This window comes from Orcinus orca, chromosome 12, assembly GCF_937001465.1.
Source record: "Orcinus orca chromosome 12, mOrcOrc1.1, whole genome shotgun sequence".
NCBI lineage: Eukaryota > Metazoa > Chordata > Mammalia > Artiodactyla > Delphinidae > Orcinus > Orcinus orca.
Genome location: NC_064570.1, coordinates 46,878,749 through 46,903,037, shown reverse-complemented (window position 1 = coordinate 46,903,037; position 24,289 = coordinate 46,878,749). Strand labels below are relative to the sequence as shown.

The window sequence follows — 24,289 nt, the reverse complement described above, 5'->3', positions numbered from 1 at the left end:
GAGCAGCAAAAGCAGTTAGGAGCTGTTATTGCAGTGATGCAAGAAAATGAATTCTTCTTAAGACTAGCTGTGTTCACTCCAAGAGACTCATTGCAAACCTGGGCATCTTAATAATGTTCACTTGACGTGTCTCCTCATAGATAACTTTTTAATTTTTCCTGCTATTAATTAATGTTTATTGAGAACATAAATTGTGCAGGTTGCTATGCTTTTCAGGCTGTCCAAGTCTTTGAGTTCTTATCACCGAAATTCAATGAAGGGTTGAGAAATGTGCCTGTAGGTGTTTTAGTAGGGATAAAGGATGAGAAAGGAAAGTAAAACCACGAGCTAGACAAAGAGAGGATATATTACCTCTGGTTATTCTATTGGATATGTGGGCGGTTTAAGAAGGAATACTTGGCTGCACTGTAATGTCTTTATTCAGAGGATGCTGAGGGCAGGGAACATGTGGTTTTATACCCTTCTTCTATCTTCTTTCCCAGCATCTGTCCTTGTACCTTCCTCACACCTAATGGTTGCTCTATAGAATGTTGGTGGAATGGATTGGTTGGTGATTGTGTGCAGTCTGTTTAGGATTTTATTTATTTATTTTTTGGAATTATTGATGCTTTTTTTTTTAAGTCTTTATTGAATTTGTTACAATATTGCTTCTGTTTTATGTTTTGGTTTTTTGGCCGCGAGACATGTGGGATCTTAGCTCCCCGATCAGGGATCGAACCCACACCCCCTGCATTGGAAGGCAAAGTCTTAACTGCTGGACCGCCAGGGAAGTCCCAGGATTGTATTTATTTATTTTTAGAACTATTATGTTCCATCACCTGGCATAGGGACTGTCATACCAGAGGCACACAATAAAAACTTTGTTGAATGAGTGAGAGAGTAAGAGTTGAGGAGAATAAAAATCCAGAAATAAAATGTTTTTGGGATAGTGTTGTCTGCTAGAGTTGCTGGCAAGGGGAAGAAGTGGACCTTTCCTTAGTAGGAACAATGGGTGATGCTTAGAGGGAGCAGAGAAAGACCTAGAGACTGAGGTGGCCAAGAGCCAACACAGGTTAGACCATGGTGCAGCATAGGAAATTCTAAAGGGGCCAAGATGGTCTACCTCCAGAGGTCTGGCAGCTGTGGAGAAGCACTGGCTGGGGAAAGCAAACAGGGATGGGCACGGTCCATGTGTCTAGTTTGGAGGGTAGGAGAGGAGAAAGGTGGTTCTTATGGAAAGAGGCCATTTTCTAGGGCTGAGTTAGATTTTCTGGTTTTTATCTTTGGGCCCAATATCCCTGTCAGCCACCTCTAGGAATGAAGTATTTCATGATTCACGTTTTAACATAAGTCATTGTTACCTAGAACCACGTATCCTCCTTCTGTTGAAAAGTATGTTCCTGTTTCCATTGGGCCTTCAAAACAAGGAGTCACGCTAAATGTCTGAGAAGCAGAGGTGATGGAGGCCCCATTGAGCTGGAGGTTGCTGAGGCAGCCACTGAAGCTGTAGACTGAGTTTATCTGAGAGAAGAAGACATTTCTTAAAATCCATTTTCTCAACACTCACAGATGTACCCAAGGGAAACAAAATGAAGGGATTTGAGTCCAGAGAGAAACCAAGTAATTTCTTGCCTTATTTATCTTAGCTATCTGAATGATCAGTAGTTTTCCAGGTAGTTGCTTTATAACTAGCTCTTTGAAGCTGGAATTTTGTATTTGATAATGACAGCCTACCATAATTAAGGTAACGAAAATTTTTACGTTTTTCAAGACAAGGTAAATTGTAGCTGTGGTTTTCAAATTGAACATTAGAAATATCCTCGTTTGTTTCTCTTCAAGAAGAACAGCTGTGCCCTAGATCACCTAATGCTGATGAGGGCTAGCAAAGTTCTTAACTGTTAAATCTACCATGGCTAAATAAACAGCAGAAAGCTTGCTTCACTGTCTTCATTGTTGTGGTTGAGCATTTATCATACTACAGAACATGGAACACGGGCCACTTGAGATAACTGATTTCACACTGCTTTGGAAATCTTTCTTTTAAAGAAGTTATCATGGAATTGGGGGTACTTACCTAAAATCTAATTAAACATGAACATTTTCCCCCTTTTTTGCTTTATCCACATATATTAACAGATCTTAGAAGTATATTAATTCTTTGTGTTAAAGTCAAATCTATATTTATGTTAAAAAAACTTAGTCCTTTGATGCATTCCTTTATTGCTAGATAATTTTTAAAGGTCCAATATTTTAAACTTTTAAATTACAAAAATAATGTTGTTGTTGTTTTCTACTATATACTCACGTCTCCCCAGGGGTAACCACATTTCCTTGCACATTTACAAATTGTGTGTATGTGTGTGTGTGTAGAAACGAAAATGAGATCATAGTTTACATAAGGGCCTGAAAGCTTTTTTTCATCCAATAATATATTGATATAATGGAATGACTTGCTTTCTTTTTTTGGTTTTTTTTTTTTTTGGCTGTGCCACATGGCTTGCAGGATCTTAGCTCCCCAACCAGGGATTGAACCCAGGCTATGGCAGTGAAAGCACTGAGTCCTAACCACTGGACCGCCAGGGAATTCTTTCTTGGGTATTTTTTTAAGATTAAAAGTATGGTTACTTGCTGAACAAATAAGCATCTCCTTGAGACATAACTTTTCATGATAGTTTGTATCTCTGAAACATTTTTCATCTCACCTCTACCCTAGAATCAAAAGATCACTCTGGGCTTTGTAATGTCACAGGGTGGACAGACAACCTCAGGACAATACCCACTTATGTACCCCATCTCCAGTCAAACTACAGTTTTACTTTTGCCAGTTTCCTAATCGTAAAATGAGGGCCAGAGTAAATGATCTTCCAGCTCTAAAAGTCGATGGCTCTACCTGGTCACGCCTGGCTTACCTGGACATTTTTCACAGCCTTTCCAGGAGCCACACCTCCCAGATAAATAGGACCCTTGATTTTCCAGGTAGCTCCAGTAGGGGGAAGACTTTCTTCTAAGACTCGAAGACCATCAATTATCAGTCGGCCGCTGCTCTTTTCCCGAATAAATATCACCTGGATGGAGAGAAGGACAATAGAGAAGGCTGTGTTACCTCTCCTCCCAACTTTGCAACTGCAATGCCACAGAAGTTCTTTAAAAAAGTGGTCCTTTCTCTGAAGGTTAGGAGTCTCTTCCTTTAACGCTTGATTTAAAATTACAGGCTTAATTTCCGAATACAGCTTATGTTTAGCAGAGTTCTCTGAGGCTCTGCCCAGCTGGCCAGCCCACGTGCTCTCTCTTGTAAATTTAATTATAATTAATTGTAATGCAGCTGACATTGCTTACTCTTTCCAGTATATACACACTGAATTGCTTTGATATTTAGGTTATTCTACCTGTTGTATCCTGTCGTCCTAACAGATTTACTCTTCACTTTGTACCTCCCATAGCTTAGTCTACGAGACACTCAGCAATCATTGAAAATTTAGAACATTATAGGCAGTGGAAAAAAAACCCAGTCGAGTGAAATATCCTTAAAAACCAAACTTCGGTTTATGTTGGCCATTGATCTTTTGTTTAAAATAACTGCACTAAAGAAAATTGATCTGTCAAAAATATTATACTCAGACTGTATTTCTTTTAAAATAATATGCTTCAAGATTTTTATAATGAGTTAATGAAGGCTTTGAAATTGAACATATAGCAACAGAATTTTTAAATGGATGTTTCTAGAAAAACCCCTGGTGGGTATTAGTGTCAGTCCATTTGACAGTGGTGGACATTGGCTGATAATATTCTCTGCCTTCAACTTACATCATGCCACAAACCATCATTGTATTTCTCTTGGCTTCTAATCTTCAGTTTCTTGTGGCCAACATTAAACATGAAAACCAAGCGGCCGTGGGCTAAGAAAAGAGCCATGAAGTCATTCTCTTCTTGATCCGAGACATAGAAAATCATCCCATGGGAGGAACGTGTTTTCAGACGAATGGAAAACTGGGATCTGGTAAATGAGAAGAAAAAGCTTACCACCTGTCAGAGGAGACTGAGGGTGAGCTCTAACTTTCCAAGGCAACAGAGTGTAAGGAAGAATAAAGCCATTCGATCTAATCCCAAGCAACATTCTTCTAATTATTAGTATTATTAGAAGATTAGAATAGAATACTATTAGATTAAAGATTAAATTAGAATACTAACATTCTTCGTATTATTAGTATCGGGTAAGTACCGCTAGTTCAAAAATGTAAATCCTTCTCCATTTCCTCACACAACAGGGATACATCCCACATTTAAGAAAGTGTTGTTTCAGTAAAGGATAATCTCATGTCTTCCTTTTAAAGTATGGTTGCAATTAGTTTAGTAAAAATCTTTATGTTAAAGAAGCTTCATGTGGACAAAATAGTAGTAATTAATATGCATATATAATTTTGCATAGAAACAATATGATTTGTGTACTGTCTAAAATACAGATTCAATTTTCTCCCTGTAAAAATAAATTAATGGATATCACATGCTAAAAACAGCTACCAGAATGTGTAGAAATTAAATAAAATTTTCTAGAAATTTAGCTCTAGGCCATAGGTAAGATACATTTATGAGGCTAATTTCCAGTCTGATTAACTCTAAATTTTTCCTGAAGAATACAAAATACTGATTCTGCCCATTAGGAAAACAGGAAATTAGAAGGCATTAGGAGTTTCTTATTGAATGCACTGCTTGTATGAATGTTTGAAAGAGCTATATAAGACCTATATAAGAATATTTGGGTGCTAACAGTTTACAAAGAAATCTTCAATAATACTAAATAACCTGGAGATTTGTGAAATACCAGGAAGAGTGATGAACTTTAGAGATAGCTTGAGGGCCAACAGAGATACAAGCGCATTTGTATTTTCAGTGTCTTTCCTTATTAACCTTCTAGCAGTTCAGATGCATTCCCATTTACAATCTGAAAGCAATTTGTATGGGGGAGGGAAGGTGATAGCAAGGTTAAATGATGAGTCATTTAAAATTTACCCCATCTTCCTTTCTTTGATTGTCTTTTCTTTTTGATAAAGTACAGCAAACTCCTAGGAGAATGCTGTTTTATGCACCTTACTTTTGGGAAGAAAGTCACAGAGAATGTTATTTGTTGGACAGTATGAATCATGTACTATTTAGTATTTGTTTTGATGATAAACGAATACGATTAATTTGGCACAGAAAAATTATAGGAAAAGGATGACATATGGCAAATAAGGATGCAGCCCAGCCATGGCATCAAGTTTCTGAAAGGATAGTATGTTACTTTACTTTTCACCAAAATCTCCTTTTAAGTGTTCAAACTCTTGGCGGCTGTTGGCTGTCCCTCCGTACTGATAGGCATGCTCTATTGCTCTAGGGCTGTTGGAAAGGTGGCAGTGAGAGTCTCTTGGAACATTCCTCTCTAGGAATTTCAGGCCAACAGGATCCCATGAAGGAGCATCTTTGCTTTTCTCTCCCTATAAGAATAGGCAATGAATCATTTAAGGGACAAAACTGACATACTAGTAGCAAAAATTCATTTTTGATTTTCTTATCATTAATAATGATGATAAATAATTCAAGGGTATATTATCTGTGCATTTTCCACTCATAAAATATTAGACCTCTCTCTTCCTTCCTCTACCACCATAGGCAAATGCCAGCAGTAGCTGCAGCAGTAACAACAACAAACAACAACAACAGAGTATGTTAACAAATCCAAAATTCTAGTCTGTGATAGTGAAGCTATAGAGACAAGTGCTCTGTGATTTAAATTAAATGCACATCTTAATCAATGATGAAAAATGAAAAAGCTGGCAATAAAATAACCCTGAGACAAATCAATAAAATCCTCATATCATATGCAACAATATCACTCGAATACACATATTATTTACACATCCTGTATAAAAAGTTAACAACTTAGTAACATCTTCAAAATATTTAAGAATATTTTTGGTGATATGTAGCAAACCTATGTGACAGGATATAAAACAATTTTTAAAAACTATCTTGTGCTCTTAAAATTGCACTACTGATTTTAAAATTTAGAATTGTGAAACTATAGACTACTATTTAATGGTCATTTAGTCAATTTCTGAAGCAAAAGTACATGCAAGTAAATCTGAGCATTCATCTACTTATTTATTCAAGCAAATGTTTATTGAGTACCTAATAGGTAGGAGTGAAGGGGAAAGAAATCAACGTTTCTGCGTGCCTTCCATGGGCAGTGTGTGGTAGGGAATAGAAAGGTGAGTGAGACATGCTTCCTGTTTTTTAAGGACTGAAAATTGATTTGGAAGAATAGGCTTTTAAACAACAAATTGGAAGACAGGTTGTTGCTGGACAGAAAGGACCTTAGATGACTTGGTAAAGAATGGAGTCTTGTGTTTTAGGTGATGAGGAGACACTCAGGTTTTAAAAGCAGGGAGTGGCCTGATCTGACCCACTTGGGAAGAAATCCTGCAACAAAGCAAGGGTGGAGAGAGAGGAAATGTTTGGCACTAGGGAGAATTGGAGAACACAGTAAGAGTCAGGATGAGACACAGGATTAAAGGAGAAAAGACAATTCTGGTTCAGGTTGTTGAATGAATGCACACATTTAGTTTTCCTCCTCCCTAATTCCCACTGAAATGTCAGAAGAACTATACACATAAAAATAAATCCACAATAGTCCTGGAAGTCTATGAGGCTTTCTACTAGTCGAACAAAGCAGTGTGGAATTTCCATAAGATAATAATACAGATTGGAACAGACTGACAATAAAATTCTTAATCTCATATGGGCAAAATATAAGACCTCCAAAAAAAATCAGTGTTCCAGGCAAATCCCAGAATTACCCTCAAAATACAGGTATGGTGGGCAGAGGGCAGATGAATGAATTAAAGGGCAGACCAGCTGTGCCAGTGCCCTGCTCTCAGGGCAGAGGCTCTTAAAGTTGGGTCCTGATACTGGAAACTCTCTCAGTGGTGGTTAGATTGGAGAAAGTGAAGTGGTGCTCAGAGACTCACCTGTCCTAAAGAAAAGCCCACCTGGTTCTACCATCCCTTCTTCCATTCCTCACATAGTTGTCAGGACTCAGAACCTGATTCACTGCTACAGAAGCAAGCCTTCTCTCTTGGATGGAGGAAGTACATCCAGTCACCAATGTGTTTTTGGTTGGCCCAGGCTCTCACCTATAAATAACGGCCATAGCTTCAAGCTACGGGTGGACAGAACGGGCTGGAGTGGGGCTTCGGGGAGACTCTTTCCCTCTAATGTATCTTGGGAAATTTCCCCTGACTCCACACTGTATTCCAACCCCAGTGGAGTAACAAGCCTTATAATGGGAGATTGATCACCTTTGTCTCATTGAGGAACAAAGCTGGAAATGGTGTGCACGTGGCATGGAGGGTGCGGGTGAGAGATTGGTGGGGGTCGGGGACTTTCCCCAACTCTGGCCATTCTTCATTCTCTCCATTCCAGTGGAGAGGATCTCACTTTTTCTCAACCAGTGTATCCACTTAGCTGTGAGAGGAGAGTGACAGTAACTTAGACGACAGGGGCTCAGCAAAGCAGGGCTTGTTGGATCACGAGTCTCAATTGACCAGCCTTGCCTTTCTCTGCTTCACCGTGGGAATACATGGACTAGGACCTGTCTCTTGTCTGCTGCAAAAACTAATAAAATTTATATATGGCAACCAAATACCCTAAATCCTCTGTGGATATATGCTCTGAATAACAATAAAAAAAGAAAAGTTATAATTTAATCAATTGCTTTGCTACCATATAACACAGAGACTCAGTTTACTATCCCAAAATGGGTACGTGTGTGTGGATTCCCACTAAACCCCGCTAGACTTGACTTTACCAGTGTAATTTCTTTCTCTGAAGGTCTATTAGTTGCAATCCAACTGGTGGTACCAATTTCAATTTAGCAAGATTCTTTTGTTTCAGATTATAGCCAAACTGGTTGAGCTACTTAAGACAAAGAGGGAAATGTGTTATAAGGATATAGGAGTATCTTCCGCAATCCAAGAAAAGAAAGTGTAGTGGGGGTCCTACCACAGGCAAGAATCAGGAATTGGAAAGCTAGGAAGAATTAAGGCACTCCTTATCTGGATGTTTCTGGTATCTCAGCGTTGTTTTTGTCAGTGTTTGCTTTCATTCTCCTTTTCTCTGCAGGACAGCTTTCTGCCTTTTTCTATAAAGAGTATATTATTTGTGCATTTTCCATTTATGAACTATTAGGCCTCTCATAATAACCATAATAAATAAAGTCTATAATAAAGTAAAATGTGATAGGTGCTATGGAAAAAAGAACAGCTAGGAAAAGATAAAGGATCAGTAGTAGTGGTAGAAGGCAGGAGGTGGGCTGGGGTATAAAATAAGGGCTAAGATACATCAACATTGAAAAAACAAACAACCCAATTAAAAAATAGGAAGAAGACCTGAATAGACACCTTTCCAAAGAGGAGATGCCAAAAGCCAACAGGCACATGAAAAGATGCTTAACATCACTAATCATCAGGGAAATGCAAATCAAAACCACAGTGAGATACCACCTCACACCTGTCAGAATCGCTATCATCAAAAAGAACACAAATTGGTGAGGACGTGGAGAAAAAGGAACCCTCTTACACTGTTGGTGGGGATGTAAATTGGTGCAGCTACTGTGGAAAATAGTATGGAGGTATCTCAAAAAACTAAAAATAGAACTACCATATGACCCAGCAATTCCACTACTGGACATATATCTGAAAAAACAAAAACTCTGATTTGACAAGATACACGCACCCCAATGTTCACAGCAGCATTGTTTACAATTGCCAAGATATGGAAGCAACCTAAATGGCCATCAACAGATGAACAGATAAAAAGATGTGGGGTGTATATATATATATATATATATATATATATACACACACACACACACACACAATGGAATACTAATCAGCCATAAAAAAGAACAAAATTTTGCCATTTGCAGCAACATGGATGGACTTGGAGGCATTATGCGAAGTGAAATAAGTCAGAGAAAGACAAATACTGTATGATGTCACATATGTGGAATCTAAAAAATACAACAAACTAGTGAATATAACAAAAAAAGAAGCAGACTCAGAGAGAACAAACTAGTGGTTACCAGTAGGGGGAGGAAAAGGCAGAGGGACAATATAGGGGTAGGGAAATAAGAGGTACAAACTATTAGGTATAAAATAGGCTACATGGATATATTATACAACATGGGGAATACAGCCAATATTTTATAACAACTATACATGGAGTATAACCTTTAAAAATTGTGAGTCACTATATTTATACCTGTAACATATTATACAGCAACTATACTTCAATTTAAAAAAAACAAATAAAATAAAATAGGGGTTAAGGCAGGGCTCACTGAGCAGATGACAGTTGGGCAGTCCTAGAAGGCGAAGGAGTTGTCCATGCAGATATTTGGGGGAAGAGTGGTCCAGGCAAGAGGAAAGCTCAAGTGAGGATCTTAGGCAGGAGTGAACATGGCCTGTTTTTAGAAATAGCCAGGAGATCAATGGGAGGAGAAGAGTGAGTGAGGGAAAGAGGCCTGGAAAACATAGGGCCTCTTATGACATTGTAGGAACTTGAGCATTTACTCTGAGTGAAGTGGGGGGCCACTCTGAGCAGAGGAGTAACATGATAGCGCATGTTTAAAAGGATCTGGTTGTTGTGCTGAGAATATACTATTGGGCAACAAGGTAAAAGCAGGGAGTCTTCTTGGGAGGCTATTACAGTAATTCATATGGGAGATGATGATGGCTTGGACCAGGATGGGAGCACTGGTACTTGAGTGCATTGTTAACATCTGACCAGGAAAGAGTAGGGAGGGTTAGATTGAAAGAATGAGAAGGAATTAGACTTTCACTTGTAATGAAGGCAAATAGTGTACATGCTAGGAGTAAATGAACGAGAAAGAATAGTCATCAGTGAACGCAGTTTAGGACTCAAGAATTTGATGAAAGAGCTGCCCTAGTTGATGCCACAGGTCAACTGTGTGAGTGGTTAAAATGAAGGTCAAGAAAGGAGGGGAAAACAGGGTAAGATCAGAAACTAATAATTTCCATGACTGTGACAGAAACCAGAGATAGTTATGTGAAAGCAAATGATACTAGAGAATTAGCACAATAAATAATATATATTATAAAGTACAGAGTAATTTTAACTACTGTAATGAAAAGTAGTTGGAAGTATGAGTAAAAGCTTATTCAAACTGTTTTTCTGGGAACAAGAAATGATACAACAAATCTGGTAAACTGCAATATCAGATACTACAGGAATCGTATCTTTCATATGTACACAGTTGCAAACAAGAGTAAATTCTATAAAGTATCAGTGTCTAGAATTGTGTGTGTGGAATACAAGGGCAATCAAGAAGTTGGCACGGCATTATCTTTTACCTTTTTATTCCGACTTGTTTCAGGCTTTGAGGAATTTTTTCCTTTTTTGTGAAGGAGAAACAATGGCGAAGACTCAATGGGACACTCATAAAGAGAAGTATGGACCTTTTCAGAATACCGCTGGAAATCTTCGACCTCCACATCTCTATCCAACCTGTGTTTGTAATAGAGGAAAGAAAAACCTTAAAAGTGTTGTTTAGAATTACATGATGAAACTATGGCAGTCAAAGAACCTTAGCAATTAAAATGTGTGTGTGTGCACACGTACATGATGGGCCTTTATCCACCAACCACTACCTTAATGAGAACCCTTGAAATGATCATTTAACCAATTAACCAATAACTTTGTACCTGGCACCAGCACATTCTGACAGATGAACATGTTTTCCCTCACCATGCTCTGGATGATGGGGACCTCATCTGTGTTACTTAATCTGTATTAAATTCCTTCCTTGCATGTTTTTGTACTCAGGGGGCCCTCACTGTCTTTGTTAAGTACAAAACAAAAATGGAGCGTACAGAATGGGAGAAGATATTTGCAAATAATATATCTGATAAAGGGTTAATATACAAAATACACAAAGAACTCATACAATTCAACGTAAAAAAAAACAAACAACTTGATTAAAAAAGGGGGCAGAGGACCTAAGTAGACATTTCTCCAAAGAAGACATACAGATGGCCAACAGACATGTGAAAAGATGCTCAACAACACTAATCATCGGGGAAATGCAAATCAAAACTATAAAGAGATACCACCTCACACCGTCAGAATGCCTGTCATAAAAAAGACAAGATATAACAAGTGTTAGTGAGGATGTGCTAACCCTCAATGTAAACTGGTGCAGCCACTATGCAAAGCAGTATGGAGGTTCCCCAAAACATTAAAAATAGAACTGCCATATGATCCAGCAATTCCATTGCTGGATATTTACAGAAGAAAACAAAAACACTAATTTGAAAAGATATATGTACCCCTATGTTCATTGCAGCATTATTTACAATAGCCACAATATGGAAGCAACCTGTCTACTGATAGATGAATGGATAAAGATGCGGTATATATATATGTATATGGAATATTATTCAGCCACAAAAAATGAAATCTTGCCATGTGTGACATGGATGGATCTAGAGGGTATTATGTTAAGTGAAATAAGTCAGATGGAGAAAGACAGATACTACATGACTTCACTTATATGTGGAATCTAAAAAACAAAACAGACAACAAAACAGAAACAGAGCCATAGATACAGACAGCAAATGGGTGGCTGCCAAAGGGGAGGTGGGGGTGCAAAATCGGTGAAGAGGGTTAAGAGGTACAAGCCCCTCTTACAACATAAATAAGCCCCTGGCGTGTAACAAACAGCAAAAGGGATACAGTCGATAATACTGTAATAACGGTATGGGGACAGATGGTTAGCAGACTTATCTTGGTGAGCATTTCATAACATATGCAAATGTCAAATCACTATGTAGTACACCTGAAATTAACATAATACTGTACATCAACTAAATTTCAATAAAAGAAAAATGATGAAAAAAATGAAGTCATGCATTAAGTTAAAAAAGACTTTCTGAGACCTTTAAGGATGATTTGGGTATGTTGCTCTGTACTATACCATTGATAATAAGTACAGAAATAATCGCATTTAATATTTATAGTTTGCTGTACGCCAGGTGCTTTATGCACATTATCTCATTTAATCCTCATAACAAGTCTACCAGGCAGGCCCTGTTATTATTTGCAATTTGCAGGTGAAGAAATGAAGGCTTACTTAGCCAATGTCATACAGAAATTAAAAGGCAAAACACCTACACACAAACCCAAGTGTGTCAGTTTCTCAAGCACATGCAAGCTTTTAATTACTACCCTCTAATGCCTCTGATATTTCATAGCTCTAAGTTTTAACACCATAAATATTTTCATTATCGACTTGATCTTCTTTATCAATCATGCAGATTTATGAATAATAAAAATATTATACCTGGTAAAGTAGGCATTGCTTATACAGCCAGTGAAATTAGCATACTGGGGACTGATGGGTGAGCCACCGAAGTAGAACTTCTTTTCATCTGCTTGTGTCTGTTCCACTTTTCCTTTGGTAGGGTTCTTACTCCCAAGTCTGCTTTTATCTACTATCAATTCATACCTGTAAGGAAAAAGCTTCTTTAAGCACTACACAGCTAACATTTTACCTCGAGTTCCATTCTAGGTTGCAGGTTTTCTCATGGAATTGAAATGGAACATCTGGTTAATGACAAGATAACAAGTTGCCAAACTCTTCGTGAGACTCAGGGTAAAACGGCTGACTATGTCTATATGCAGAAAAGACTCCAAACTATGACTAGAATTTAAACCCATAGAAGCAAGTTCAGATGACTAGTCATCGGCAACTTTTTATTTTTTTTTTTGGTGTGGAAAAATCAGAACATAAATCATGGTGATCATTTAATCACACTTGTGGGAAACTATTTTCATTGTAAAGCACACTGATAGTGATTGGCAATGGTGTCTTGAAAAGACCTATTAATGTTTTTTATAATGGGAGGGCTCCATAGAAGTGGACATAGAATAGCAGCAGTCTACAACGGAAATTTCTTTCTTTTTCCAGAAAGACTTTCTTTTTATGAAAAAGAAACTCAGTATTACATATGTTAAAGATAAAGTTATTAGACTTTTTAAAATGTGGCCGTAAATGCAACATTCTCAATTGTTTAATTAAAACCTAATGAAACCAATTATTTGCTGAGCTCCTTCTAAGATGTGCAAAACACTGCACTCCATTTAGTAAGTGCTATGTGCAGGTACTTCTCTCAAGATTATAGCTTACGGTTTCACTGGGAAAAAAACTTTACATACCTGTTAGTTAATTTTATAGTGATTTATTTGGCATGTCTTAAAAATTAATATCAATTTTTTTTTTTTTTTTTTTTTTTTTGTGGTACGCGGGCCTCTCACTGCTGCGGCCTCTCCCGCTGCGGAGCACAGGCCCCGGACGCGCAGGCCCAGCGGCCATGGCCCACGGGCCCAGTCGCTCCGCGGCACGTGGGATCCTCCCGGACCGGGGCACGAACCCGTGTCCCCTGCACCGGCAGGCGGACTCTCAACCACTGCGCCACCAGGGAAGCCCGATATCAATTTTTAAAAAGAAGGTAAGTTGTTCCTTCTATCATTTTTTTAAACACTATAAAAGTAATAATATAGCCTATTATTCACAGTGGTCACTGGACAGAATCATGCCCTACAGATAAAGCCATCTGGTAGAAAGAAAATAAAGTGAGGAGCTGTACCTTGCAGGGGAGACAGAGGTAATGATGAAGTGGGACAGCCCGTCATTATACTGCTTATCTGCCGACTGCACCTTGATTCCCTTTACATCCATGATCACAGTGCCATTATCCAATGAAATGGAGAACACGTCTGACTGAAATGCAAGCACAGGTTTTTTAACTAGGGAGGCCAGGCATCCAAAAGATGGACACATCTTCAACACTTACTTAAAGGAACACCCATCGTGTGGGAAATTTGCTTGAAAAATAATTTCTATGAACAACAACAACAAAATACTCTATTGCTTGTATTGGTGTTACCTATAAAATCAGATACATTTCAATGGAAAGAGGAATTTCCTGTATTTTGAACTGAAAATTTCAGGTGATTTTGTCATGCTAAGTAGTTGTCATCCCAGCATCAGTTACTTTCTTAACTCAGGCATTTCTATTCTGTCATCAGTCTCACTTTTGAAAAGGCAATATTTGAATTTCCTTGGGGATGTAGCTAGATGACCAGGCATGGGTTAATTTGCTAATGTGGCTTTTAAAAATGTTTCACTTTTCATCTACAGAGGCAGAAAAATTTTAAAATAGCAGAAGTTAACATCTTTTTCTGAATTTGCTTATTGCTTGTCTTAAAATATTGGCAAAATGATAATCTTCCTTCTCTTCCCTACGTGGGCATCAACCTCTACAGTTAGCCCTCAACATAACTACTTTTTGTGGACAAAAGGTATTATTTAACTAACCATGGTAATCTGAGGCAGGTTTGGTGGCAGAGGTCCTACAAAGTGTTTTGGGTAAATTCTCACAGATGCTACTGATTTAAATTGGATATAAATGTGACAGATACAAGGTAATAAGAATGAAAAGTAAAAGCTGCTTTTATAAATCATATTATGACTTGGTCCATCAGTGTATATATTGGTGATGACCTTTTCAGAGATAAATCAGTTAGAACTTAAGGTCACCAAACTTCTACAAACCTTATTGTATTCTCAACACAGCATATCTTTATAAGCTGAGCTACAGTGTTCTATACCAAATTCAAGAACTATTTCACAAACTGAATCACACATGAGTTTGTATATATACACAGAGATTCTTAACATTTTTTGTGCTATGCACTCTTTTGGCAGTTTGGTGATACATATGGACCCCTTCATAAAATATTTTAAAATCACTGAACAAAATATGTAGGAATACAAAGGAAACCAATTACATTGAAATACAGTTTCAAAATATTGAACCAATAAATATGTGATATAGTTATATATGTACTTCTACATTAAGGCACTAAATAATAAAATCTATTAGCAGATCTAATAACTACTGCAATTTAGAAGTAGCAATGAGCAAAAATATTTTGAGATATCTGTGACTACTATAATGTGCAATGAAAAATACCTGTGATTTCTATTAATGACAAAGTGACAGGTACTGCTAATATTACTGTGGTTTGTTGCCAACATTCACAATTGAAGAAAATGCTAAATTGTAGTTAGAGAAAATAAAGTTGTAATTTTTTCTCACCTAGTTCACAGACCCACTGAATTCTTTCCATGAACCCCTGAGAGGTGGGTCTATGAAGCCCAGGTTAAAAACTCCTCATATACAACATATATAATATTTTACAAAGTGTCGGAAATGAGACATTTGTGTGTGTACACGAGTCAAAATTAATCTGAATTGAAAATCACTTTTAAGGTGCTTAAAAGTATTTTTAACAGACAAAACGATTGCCACAAAGAAGATTCCACAGGGAAAAACAAATACTTACCCCTGAAGCATAATAGAACAGTAACCCGTTTGGCTGTAATGTTCGGAAATTAAAACCTCCCTCAAAGCCATCGAAAAAAGATATTTTCTGAATTGAAGCAATGAAACTCTGTCCATTGAAATATGCTCTGCGAGATATCTGTGTGCCAAAGAAAGTAGGAATACAGTGTTTGGATAATTATCAAAAAGCTTAAAATGCCCATTTCTTACATACCAAAGGCCTTATCTGCTAGTTCCTATGTTAATAGTTATGTTTTAATTTCTGGTTTATACTGGAATTCAGGCATGCTAGCCTTCCTTCTGTATGCCTCTAAAAGATGGGGTTTCAGCTTCCCTACTTCCTCCACCATGAGTGAGTGAAGATGCTCACGCAGCCTCTCTGGGCTTTGGTAGCCCCAACCATTGAAAAGTGAAGCAACTGGACAAGTCACAGAGGATCCCCACAAGCCTTTTTAGCTTAATGATTCTTCTTTCCACTGGTGGCAGAAAAGAGCCCAAGGTGTACACAGGATTACAGAGAAAAGAGCTTTTTCAGCTTTTAAGAGCAGTAAGTTTCTTGTCTATTTATTAAAAACCTTTTGATCGTGTACTTACAAGAGAGTCTTCTGGGCATCCATAACCAACTCCCAGGGTTTCTGTCTGTTCTAATAAATTGAAATCTTTCTTTTGGAACTGGAAACCCTTCATACATCCTCTGAAATTGATATCCAGGGGAAGGTGTACTCTTAGGGTCCTGGAAAAGAAAATTAGTCTTTACTGATATAGCCATGATGATGATGGTAGTGGTGGTGATGATGATGTTACCCTACATATGTAGGATATAAAATTTTGATTTTATTTATAGTTATTTTTAATAGCTGTATAATTATTCATATTCTCATGCCTTCTTTCATAAGCACACAGTAATGTCTAATCTTTGCATACAGAACAGCTTTATTCTGCACGAAGCCAATTTGTTTACTTCTTTATAATTTTCAAGATCCTTTAACTTACATTAGCTCATTTTATCTGTATAACAATTCAGTGATATAGATGGTGATGTTATTATTTCCCTTTTACAGATGATTAATAGGTTGAACCATAATGAACTGACATATGTATGGGTCAAAAATTGGCAGTTTCACATGGTTTACCTATAAAGTGAAACTGAGAAATAGTAAGTAATTTTTTTTAATGTCACAAGTGGTAAGTTAGGATTTGAACCCGGGTCTTCAGTCTTCCACTAATCCACTTGGGTCATGAACTCATTTACTTGTCCTTAATGTATCTGCAACACACTAATCAACTAAGGCTAGAGAAGTTTTTAGTGAACGCTGGGCCTCTGGAGCAATAGGAAAGTGAGAAATCCTTTATCTTTAAGATTAAGGATGGCATTTTGCTCAAAACTGTAATCCTAGCACCCATCATTATGGCTAAGATAGGAAGTGCCCAAGAACACATTATTGGATATTGTATGAATATGAAGTTAGTTTTGAGCAAGTTACAATGACTTCCATGTATTTTAGGTGAACACTGGCCAAATTAAGGGGTAACAGTCCCACTTTACTCTGCTCTGACAAGATCATACCTGCATGATCATGCTAATTGACAGACTGAGGTGCACATACAGCAACCATAATGGTTAAATATCCCATGTGGCATGGCTGAAGGAATTGAAGAGGATATTTAGTTTGGAAAGGAAGCTTACGGTTGGGGCCTCATCCCAGAACAATTAGAATTTCTGGAGAATGGTCATGGGTAACGATGTTTATAAAAGTTCTCTAGTTTATTCTAATGTGAAGCAGGGTTGAGAGTGACTGGACTGGAATATCCTAAAGTTGTCTCTCAGTTTTAAGAGTCTCTGATGCTATGAACTGATGGTAATGAGACAGCTGAAATTTTGAATATATTAATGTTTCATTATACTTAATTCACAACCCCCACAGGCTTAAAATTTTTGTTTACCCTAAGATGCTATTTGAGAGTTCAAATAAGTCTAAATTAATACTAAAACAAAAGTAAATGAACACAACGCTTCTTTGTTTTCACATAATACACATGCTCCACCTTTCCTCTTGCGGATAAGAAATACTGCATTAGACTATGTTCTAAGAGTAATAAATAATTAAAGAAATCTGTAGATCACATCTACTAGATGACAATTTAAGGGGGTCATGAGGACTAGCTGCACAGGGCCCACGGGTGAATGGCTGTGTGTATGCTTCTGTAAACGTGTACAAAAATAGTAGGTGGGAATGCTCAAACATTTACTACACCTCTCCTGGATGTTGAATCCTCAGCCCAGTGCTTCGTTAGGAACAAGCAGCTTAACAACAGCAAAAAAGCTTACCTTGATTCTAAGATTTCTGGGGGAGCTCCTCCAATGTATATGTCTGTAAAAGGTATTTTCATCTTTTCATTGTCCATGCTCTTGACATGTCGTCTATCAACTACCAAAATCATTTTCTTATCATTGTGGTAAATGATTGAGATCTGGGAGAAATAGTGCATAGTAAGTTGATCACTGCTTAACAATCACCTTTTTTTTTTTTTTTTTGCGGGCCTCTCACTGCTGTGTCCTCTCCCGTTGCGGAGCACAGGCTCTGGACGCGCAGGCTCAGCGGCCATGGCTCACGGGCCCAGCCGCTCCGCGGCATGTGGGATCTTCCGGGACCGGGGCACGAACCTGCGTCCCCTGCATCGGCAGGCGGACTCTCAACCACTACGCCACCAGGGAAGCCAACAATCACCTTTTTGAAGACTGCTATATATTTTAATTATTCTGGTTGTAAGAGCTGGGCCTCCATGTTCTTATGCTTGTTTGTTCACAAAGCGGGGAATAAGATCTTCCTTTCTTACTCACAGACATGAAAACTCTTTCTTACATAACCAGAAGTTCATATTTGCTGGAGAAGGGTTTCCATATGGAGATAGGGCTAGCCCAAGAAAAATTTTGCTATGAGACCAACTGTTTTATTTTGCCCCTCTGAGGGGATTCAGGAAAAAAATTATAAACAGTTACCTTCTGGGCCCTGGACTGAATGCTGCCAGGTGTCATTTTTTTGTGGTGTAGTGAGATGCTTTAATGAACGTGGGAAAATGCCAGTCAGAGAAATAGTTAAAATATTCTTTGTAAACCATCCTCATGAAGGCTATGGACTTTGAACTGAAAAGAGAAATATAGCCTCTAGTCTCTGCATTTCAGTTCAACTTAAAAGATATTATGCCTTTTATATATTTTATTAAAGTATAGATTTAAAGTAGTTGTTAGTGAAAATAGAAGAAATATATTATCAGTATACTTCACATCTGTTCAGGACTGAAGAGCACTCTTTGTGGGTTTTCTTTATAAGAAAATCTGTGTTAGTATTTTCTAAGTTTTGGATAAATAGTTTAAAAGGAAATGATTTACTTATATCTACTCTTTTTACATTTAATGGGACTCAAGGAAAAAGCAAAAAAATGGCTGTGTATCTACACTCTCATTTTCAACAAATGTATAGAAGTGCCATCATAATCAAGAGATAGAGTATTAATGGGAGTCTTTTGATCAATGAAGCAATTAAAATGAATCTTCACTGACTCTTTTATTAGAAACTCCAATATGGGACTTCCCTTGTAGCACAGTGGTTAAGAATCCGCCTGCCAATGCAGGGGACATGGGTTCGATCCCTGGTCTGGGAAGATTCCACATGCCGCAGAGCTACTAAGCCCGTGTGCCACAACTACTGAGCCTGTGTGCCACAACTACTGAAGCCCGCGCGCATACAGCCTGTGCTCTGCAACAAGAGAAGCCACCGCAATGAGAAGCCTGCACACCTCAATGAAGAGCAGCCCCCGCTCATGGCAACTAGAGAAAGCCTGTGCACAGCAAAGAAGAACCAACGCAGCCAAAAATAGATAAATAAATTTATTAAAACAAACAAACAACTCCAATATGATAAAATATCCATTCTTTTAAAGCAAATGTTATCCTGGAGTTGAGTAGGTGAGGGCCTTTCACTTGGTTTTTATATGTGAAGGTGTTCAGTTTAATTACTTTCTCACCTATCTCATTTGACCATCTGATTAGATCAGTAGATCTAAATACAAATAAAACAAAACAAAATACTCAAACTGCAACCATCAGTACCTCATGGTATTTTGCATCATTAATTTGAGCTTTCTTCATTGTGTCTTCAAGATGCACAGGGCCGTTGCTAAACCCAAAGTCATAGGACACATGTAGGTAACCATTGCGCATTTCCAGGCTGAAAAACATACTCTGTGGAGAAGACAAAAAGTTATAAGATGTGAGCGTCTGCTATTATGAAAGAGAAGGTTTAGCTGAATTTGAGAAATAACACTGTATACTTTATTATTGAAACTGTTTTCAGACTAAAGAAGTCTCATGATATTCTTATTATGAAATAAAAATCACAACTACATCCATATCAGCAGTTATGTCTCATTTATACACCGAAATTTTAATATTTATCTACAATTTAAAACAACTATCTTCTATTGTTTTTCATTTACTTTGTGAATTAATGAAATTTAAAATTTACCTTATTGACCTTTAACAATCTTGAAAACAGAGTATTATAGACCATATGTATTCAAACTGCCCTTTTTTAAGGCAACATTTCAAAGTTATAACAGGCCAATAGATGTGATTACATTTCACTTTAAGAGCAAAATTGGTAACATTGAAAAAGAATTCCAAGGTATGCTGAAAAGAATCTTAGAAAATTACCAGCAAATATGGACCTAAGAAAAAGAGGGCCATTCCTGTGTTATTTTGAAACACTGGAGTTACGTAGATAAATACGGAATTATTACGCGCTTGGACCATGTGATATTCAAGAACCAAAGTAATTCTGTAACACTCAAGTAATTTACTGGTCAGGCTTGCTTGTTTTAGAAGATAGTTCATAGACACAAGAATTCAATGGATTTTCGGGACTTCCCTGATGGTCCGGTGGTTAAGACTCTGCACTTCCAATGCACGGGGGTGCGGGTTTGATACGTGGTCAGGGAGCTAAGATCCCACATGCCTCTCAGCCAAAAAACCAAAACATAAAAACAGAAGCAATATTGTAACAAATTCAATAAAGACTGAAAAAAAAAAGAAGAATTCAATGGATTTGAAAAATAAAGTATTATGGAAAGTCCCTATTTCACAGAAAGTGATCTTTTGGGCAGAATTTATATACTCTTGCGAATGTGGAACAAAATGCACTGAGGTATAGAAAGAAAATATTTCAACTTCTATTTATACTCATTTTAAAACTCTAAAATAGAGAAAGAAGCTAACTTTTAATATTTAATACGTGGATTGACTCTGGGCCTTCATTTTGTCCTTTGGATGGATTTTCATGGGATTTAGATTCACACAGTATGTGAGGCTTTGAGAATGAAGTTCCACACTTGAAGGCAGGCCATGGCCCCCCCACTCATTTCTTTGTGTTTAGCCTATTGCAATTATTGACGTTTATGTGTGCCTGGTTACATGGATTTATGAGTGAGGTCACTTAATAATAGACTATTTACAGTAATTTTCTACTGAGATACAGTGATGTGAAAATATTTTGAGACATGTAGATGTTTGCAGATTATTTCCTGTAAGTTACTAAAAAGGCTGTTAAGTTTCAAGAGGGTTACACATTTTCCTTATAAAATGAATTATTCTAAATTTATTGACCTTTACTTGTGATGACAAATGTCTTTTAGTAGTATAAAACCTACTAGCTACTAAAAAAAAAACATACTTGATCTGTAATTTCAAGGTAGGGGCATTGTAACAATGGATGAGAAACTATTTTGGCAGGGAAGAAAGTTGTACTCTAGAGAGATGGTTTTTTTAAAAAAAATTATGTATGTATGTATGTATGTATGTATGTATGTATGTATGTATGTATTTATGGCTGCATTGGGTCTTGGTTGCTGCACGTGGGCTTTCTCTAGTTGTGGCAAGCGGGAGCTGCTCTTCATTGCAGTGCGTGGGCTTCTCATTGCGGTGGCTTCTCTTGTTGTGGAGTACGGGCTCTAGGTGCACGGGCTTCAGTAGTTGTGGCACATGGGCTCAGCAGTTGTGGCTTGCGGGCTCTAGAGCACAGGCTCAGTAGTTGTAGTGCATGGGCTTAGCTGCTCCACGGCATGTGGGATCTTCCCGGACCAGGGCTCGAACCCACGTCCCCTGCATTGGCAGGCGGATTCTTAACCACTGTGCCACCAGGGAAGCCCTGGGGAGATGGTTTTTAAAAAATGTATATGGAAAAGTTTTCTATTGGTAAGTAAATTTGTTGATGAAAAGAATGTAAGTATACTACCATAAAAACTCTCATATCTGCACTATTAAAACATTTCTGGAAAGAAATTTCTAACCTGTTTAAAAGTCTTTCAAATGAAGATTTTTAACGGTCTTGAATTCCTTTGTTAAAGTTTACAAAATGATACGATATCTGATTACCTTGCAAGAACGGACATCAGGAAAGATGAAAATCTGCCAGCTGAATTTCAAAGACAACTTTTGCCAATTGGTGAATGAGACTGAATAACCGTACCATGATTTAGTAAGCACAGCTAATCATATATTTCCTACATTTTTATTTATATGAGGTATCTTGCCTAGTTATGATAGCCAATAGAACTTAGTATTGAAATAAACTGGACTCAGGACAAAACTTGTATCACAATGCGTTTAATGAGACTTTCAAAAATACTTAAGCATGTTTAATTACACTGTTCTCACTAACACTGCCATTAATAATTCTTGTATCATTAGCAAAATAAAATTAATTTTATTTTACTTCATCTTTATTTTAAAATTGTATTTATTTTTATTCAGTTTTTATATAAATTATCTTTTTCCTAGTTTTGAATATTATATTCATATGTAGTATATGTATATCATTAATAAATAAAGAGATGTATGTGTGTGTGTATATATATAAATACACACACACACACACACACATATATTAAGCATGCAAACTTCTTTTTAACTGATTAGGGCATATGATTTAAAAAGTCAGTGCTAAATTTCTGTAGACACATGCTCGCCTAGATCTTGGTGCTGATTTTCCTTAAAGTTCCCTTAGTTTATTAAAGGGGTTATATTTAATATACATCCAAAAACGTACTGCAGGGAAATGCATCTCATGGCTGCTTTTACTTACTGCTGACATCATTTCCCTGAAGGAAAAAAACCCAATTTTGCTTTCTAAGCTAAAACTTCAGTTTGATGGCATGACACACTCAACCTGGGAAGGTTCCTAGAAACATGCACAGCAGAAAGTAAAGGCAATAAGGGAGAAGATGTAGGATTTTTATTTTTACTCACTCCATTGACCATCAGGAGCACAAGGCCGTTGTCAGCTGGTGTTCTAACTTCTATGTCAAAGCGAGTCACCTGACCGAATTTCCCTCTCCTTGTGATATCCCTCACCACGGCATAACTAGAACCATCGAAAAAATAGCTGGCAGCCCGACTCTGAGTAAAGGCCAGTTTATCTCTGAAATAAAAATACAAGGATCATATGAATATGACAGCTCCTGTTATGCTTTTCAAATGAGGCCCTTTTAACCCATTCTCACGACATTTTTCATGGACCTTAATAGCATTTAAATGAAGTCCTGATGTCTGCATGGGAGACACAAAGAAGCATTTAAACAAATTGTTTGTAATGGATTTTTTTTCTCTACCCTATGTGCTAAGGTAACAGAAGGTTCCAGTGAGACCCCAGTCTCTGGAATCTGAAACCAAAGCTGCAAACAAGTAGTTTAACTTTTAATAATAGTGCATGCTCATTATGGTAGAGAAGAACTGAAAAGTTGTGTGCAGGCATGACTATTATGCAGTTTCAAAACTGGTTTCCCCCCAAAAAAGATTGAAAACCTGAATATTTACCCACACTTGTCTCATCGGCAGCTCTTGCATGGCTATCAAATTTTTAGTACTCTTAACACGTTCTTACCTGGCACAGGGCACTGATTTGGAGGGATCCATATTATAGATGTGCTTAAAGTTGTACAAGCTGATCACATCATTGTTCAAAGTGGCCAATTCCAGGCAGCCAACGAAGCCAGGCAGGTTTAAGCTGGCAGGGAGCTGTGAAACAAGGTGAAGTCAACTGTGCCATGACCACATCTCATCCAGTCCACACAGATCAGGCAGTGAGACAACAGTAGGTCAAGGGGACCTTCCCACTGATAGAAATATCTTCCTAGACCTGAGTTTGTGTCTATTCTATGCTAAACCATCTAGAATAACGAAGATTTTTCAGTTGTCCATATCTTAGCAGAGAGGGTGGGGTTTATTGAGCATATAATATGTGCCAGTCACACAACTGACTGTGGATTCATGACCAAAGTCAATCCTTACACCAGCTCTGTGAGGTAGGTATTCCTGTCCTCACATAAAGAGAGGGAAAGTAATTCTCAGAGAGGTTCACTAATGTGCCTCTCACTAGTGAGTAACAGTTCTGCAACTGAAATCCTGGATCAACTCCCTGTCTTCCTGGGCCTTTCCTGTATCTGCCCTTCAACAGGTCTCATCTCCCCTCCTAGACCCCACCCCCTCCCTCATCCTAGGTATTTCATTTCATGCCTGTATATTAGCTGAGATAACGGAATTTTTGAAACTGTCGTCTGTAAACCTGAAGACTAGCTATAAACCCACAAGGTACAGACATTCCTGCAGTAGGTAGGGGTAATTAATTACATATGCATGTATCAGAATGAAATAAATTGATATTCAAGTGTTAGATATAGCTTGAAAGTATTTGACACTATGAAAATGTGGGTAGCACAGACCAGATTTAAGCAGCAGATTTATAGATCCTAATTCAGAATTCTACCACCCACTGAGCTAAACTCTTTTTTTT

The 24,289-nt window shown here is 37.6% G+C and overlaps 1 protein-coding gene across 4 annotated transcripts in view; it reads right to left on the bottom strand.

The window, feature by feature from the left end:
* Positions 1–24,289, bottom strand: part of LAMA4 (laminin subunit alpha 4) — a 151,494-nt gene that overhangs the window by 6,784 nt on the left and 120,421 nt on the right. For all 4 annotated transcript variants that reach the window (XM_033418625.2, XM_049695492.1, XM_033418624.2 and 1 more), the window contains 13 exons: positions 23,381–23,514; positions 22,747–22,918; positions 19,555–19,686; positions 17,773–17,915; positions 16,038–16,176; positions 15,445–15,582; positions 13,683–13,816; positions 12,377–12,541; positions 10,389–10,542; positions 5,263–5,450; positions 3,784–3,973; positions 2,889–3,044; positions 1,341–1,500 (listed from right to left, as the gene is read on the bottom strand). In XM_033418625.2, coding sequence (XP_033274516.1) covers positions 1,341–1,500; positions 2,889–3,044; positions 3,784–3,973; positions 5,263–5,450; positions 10,389–10,542; positions 12,377–12,541; positions 13,683–13,816; positions 15,445–15,582; positions 16,038–16,176; positions 17,773–17,915; positions 19,555–19,686; positions 22,747–22,918; positions 23,381–23,514 — 2,005 coding nt within the window. The remainder of the gene's footprint in view (positions 1–1,340; positions 1,501–2,888; positions 3,045–3,783; positions 3,974–5,262; positions 5,451–10,388; positions 10,543–12,376; positions 12,542–13,682; positions 13,817–15,444; positions 15,583–16,037; positions 16,177–17,772; positions 17,916–19,554; positions 19,687–22,746; positions 22,919–23,380; positions 23,515–24,289) is intronic.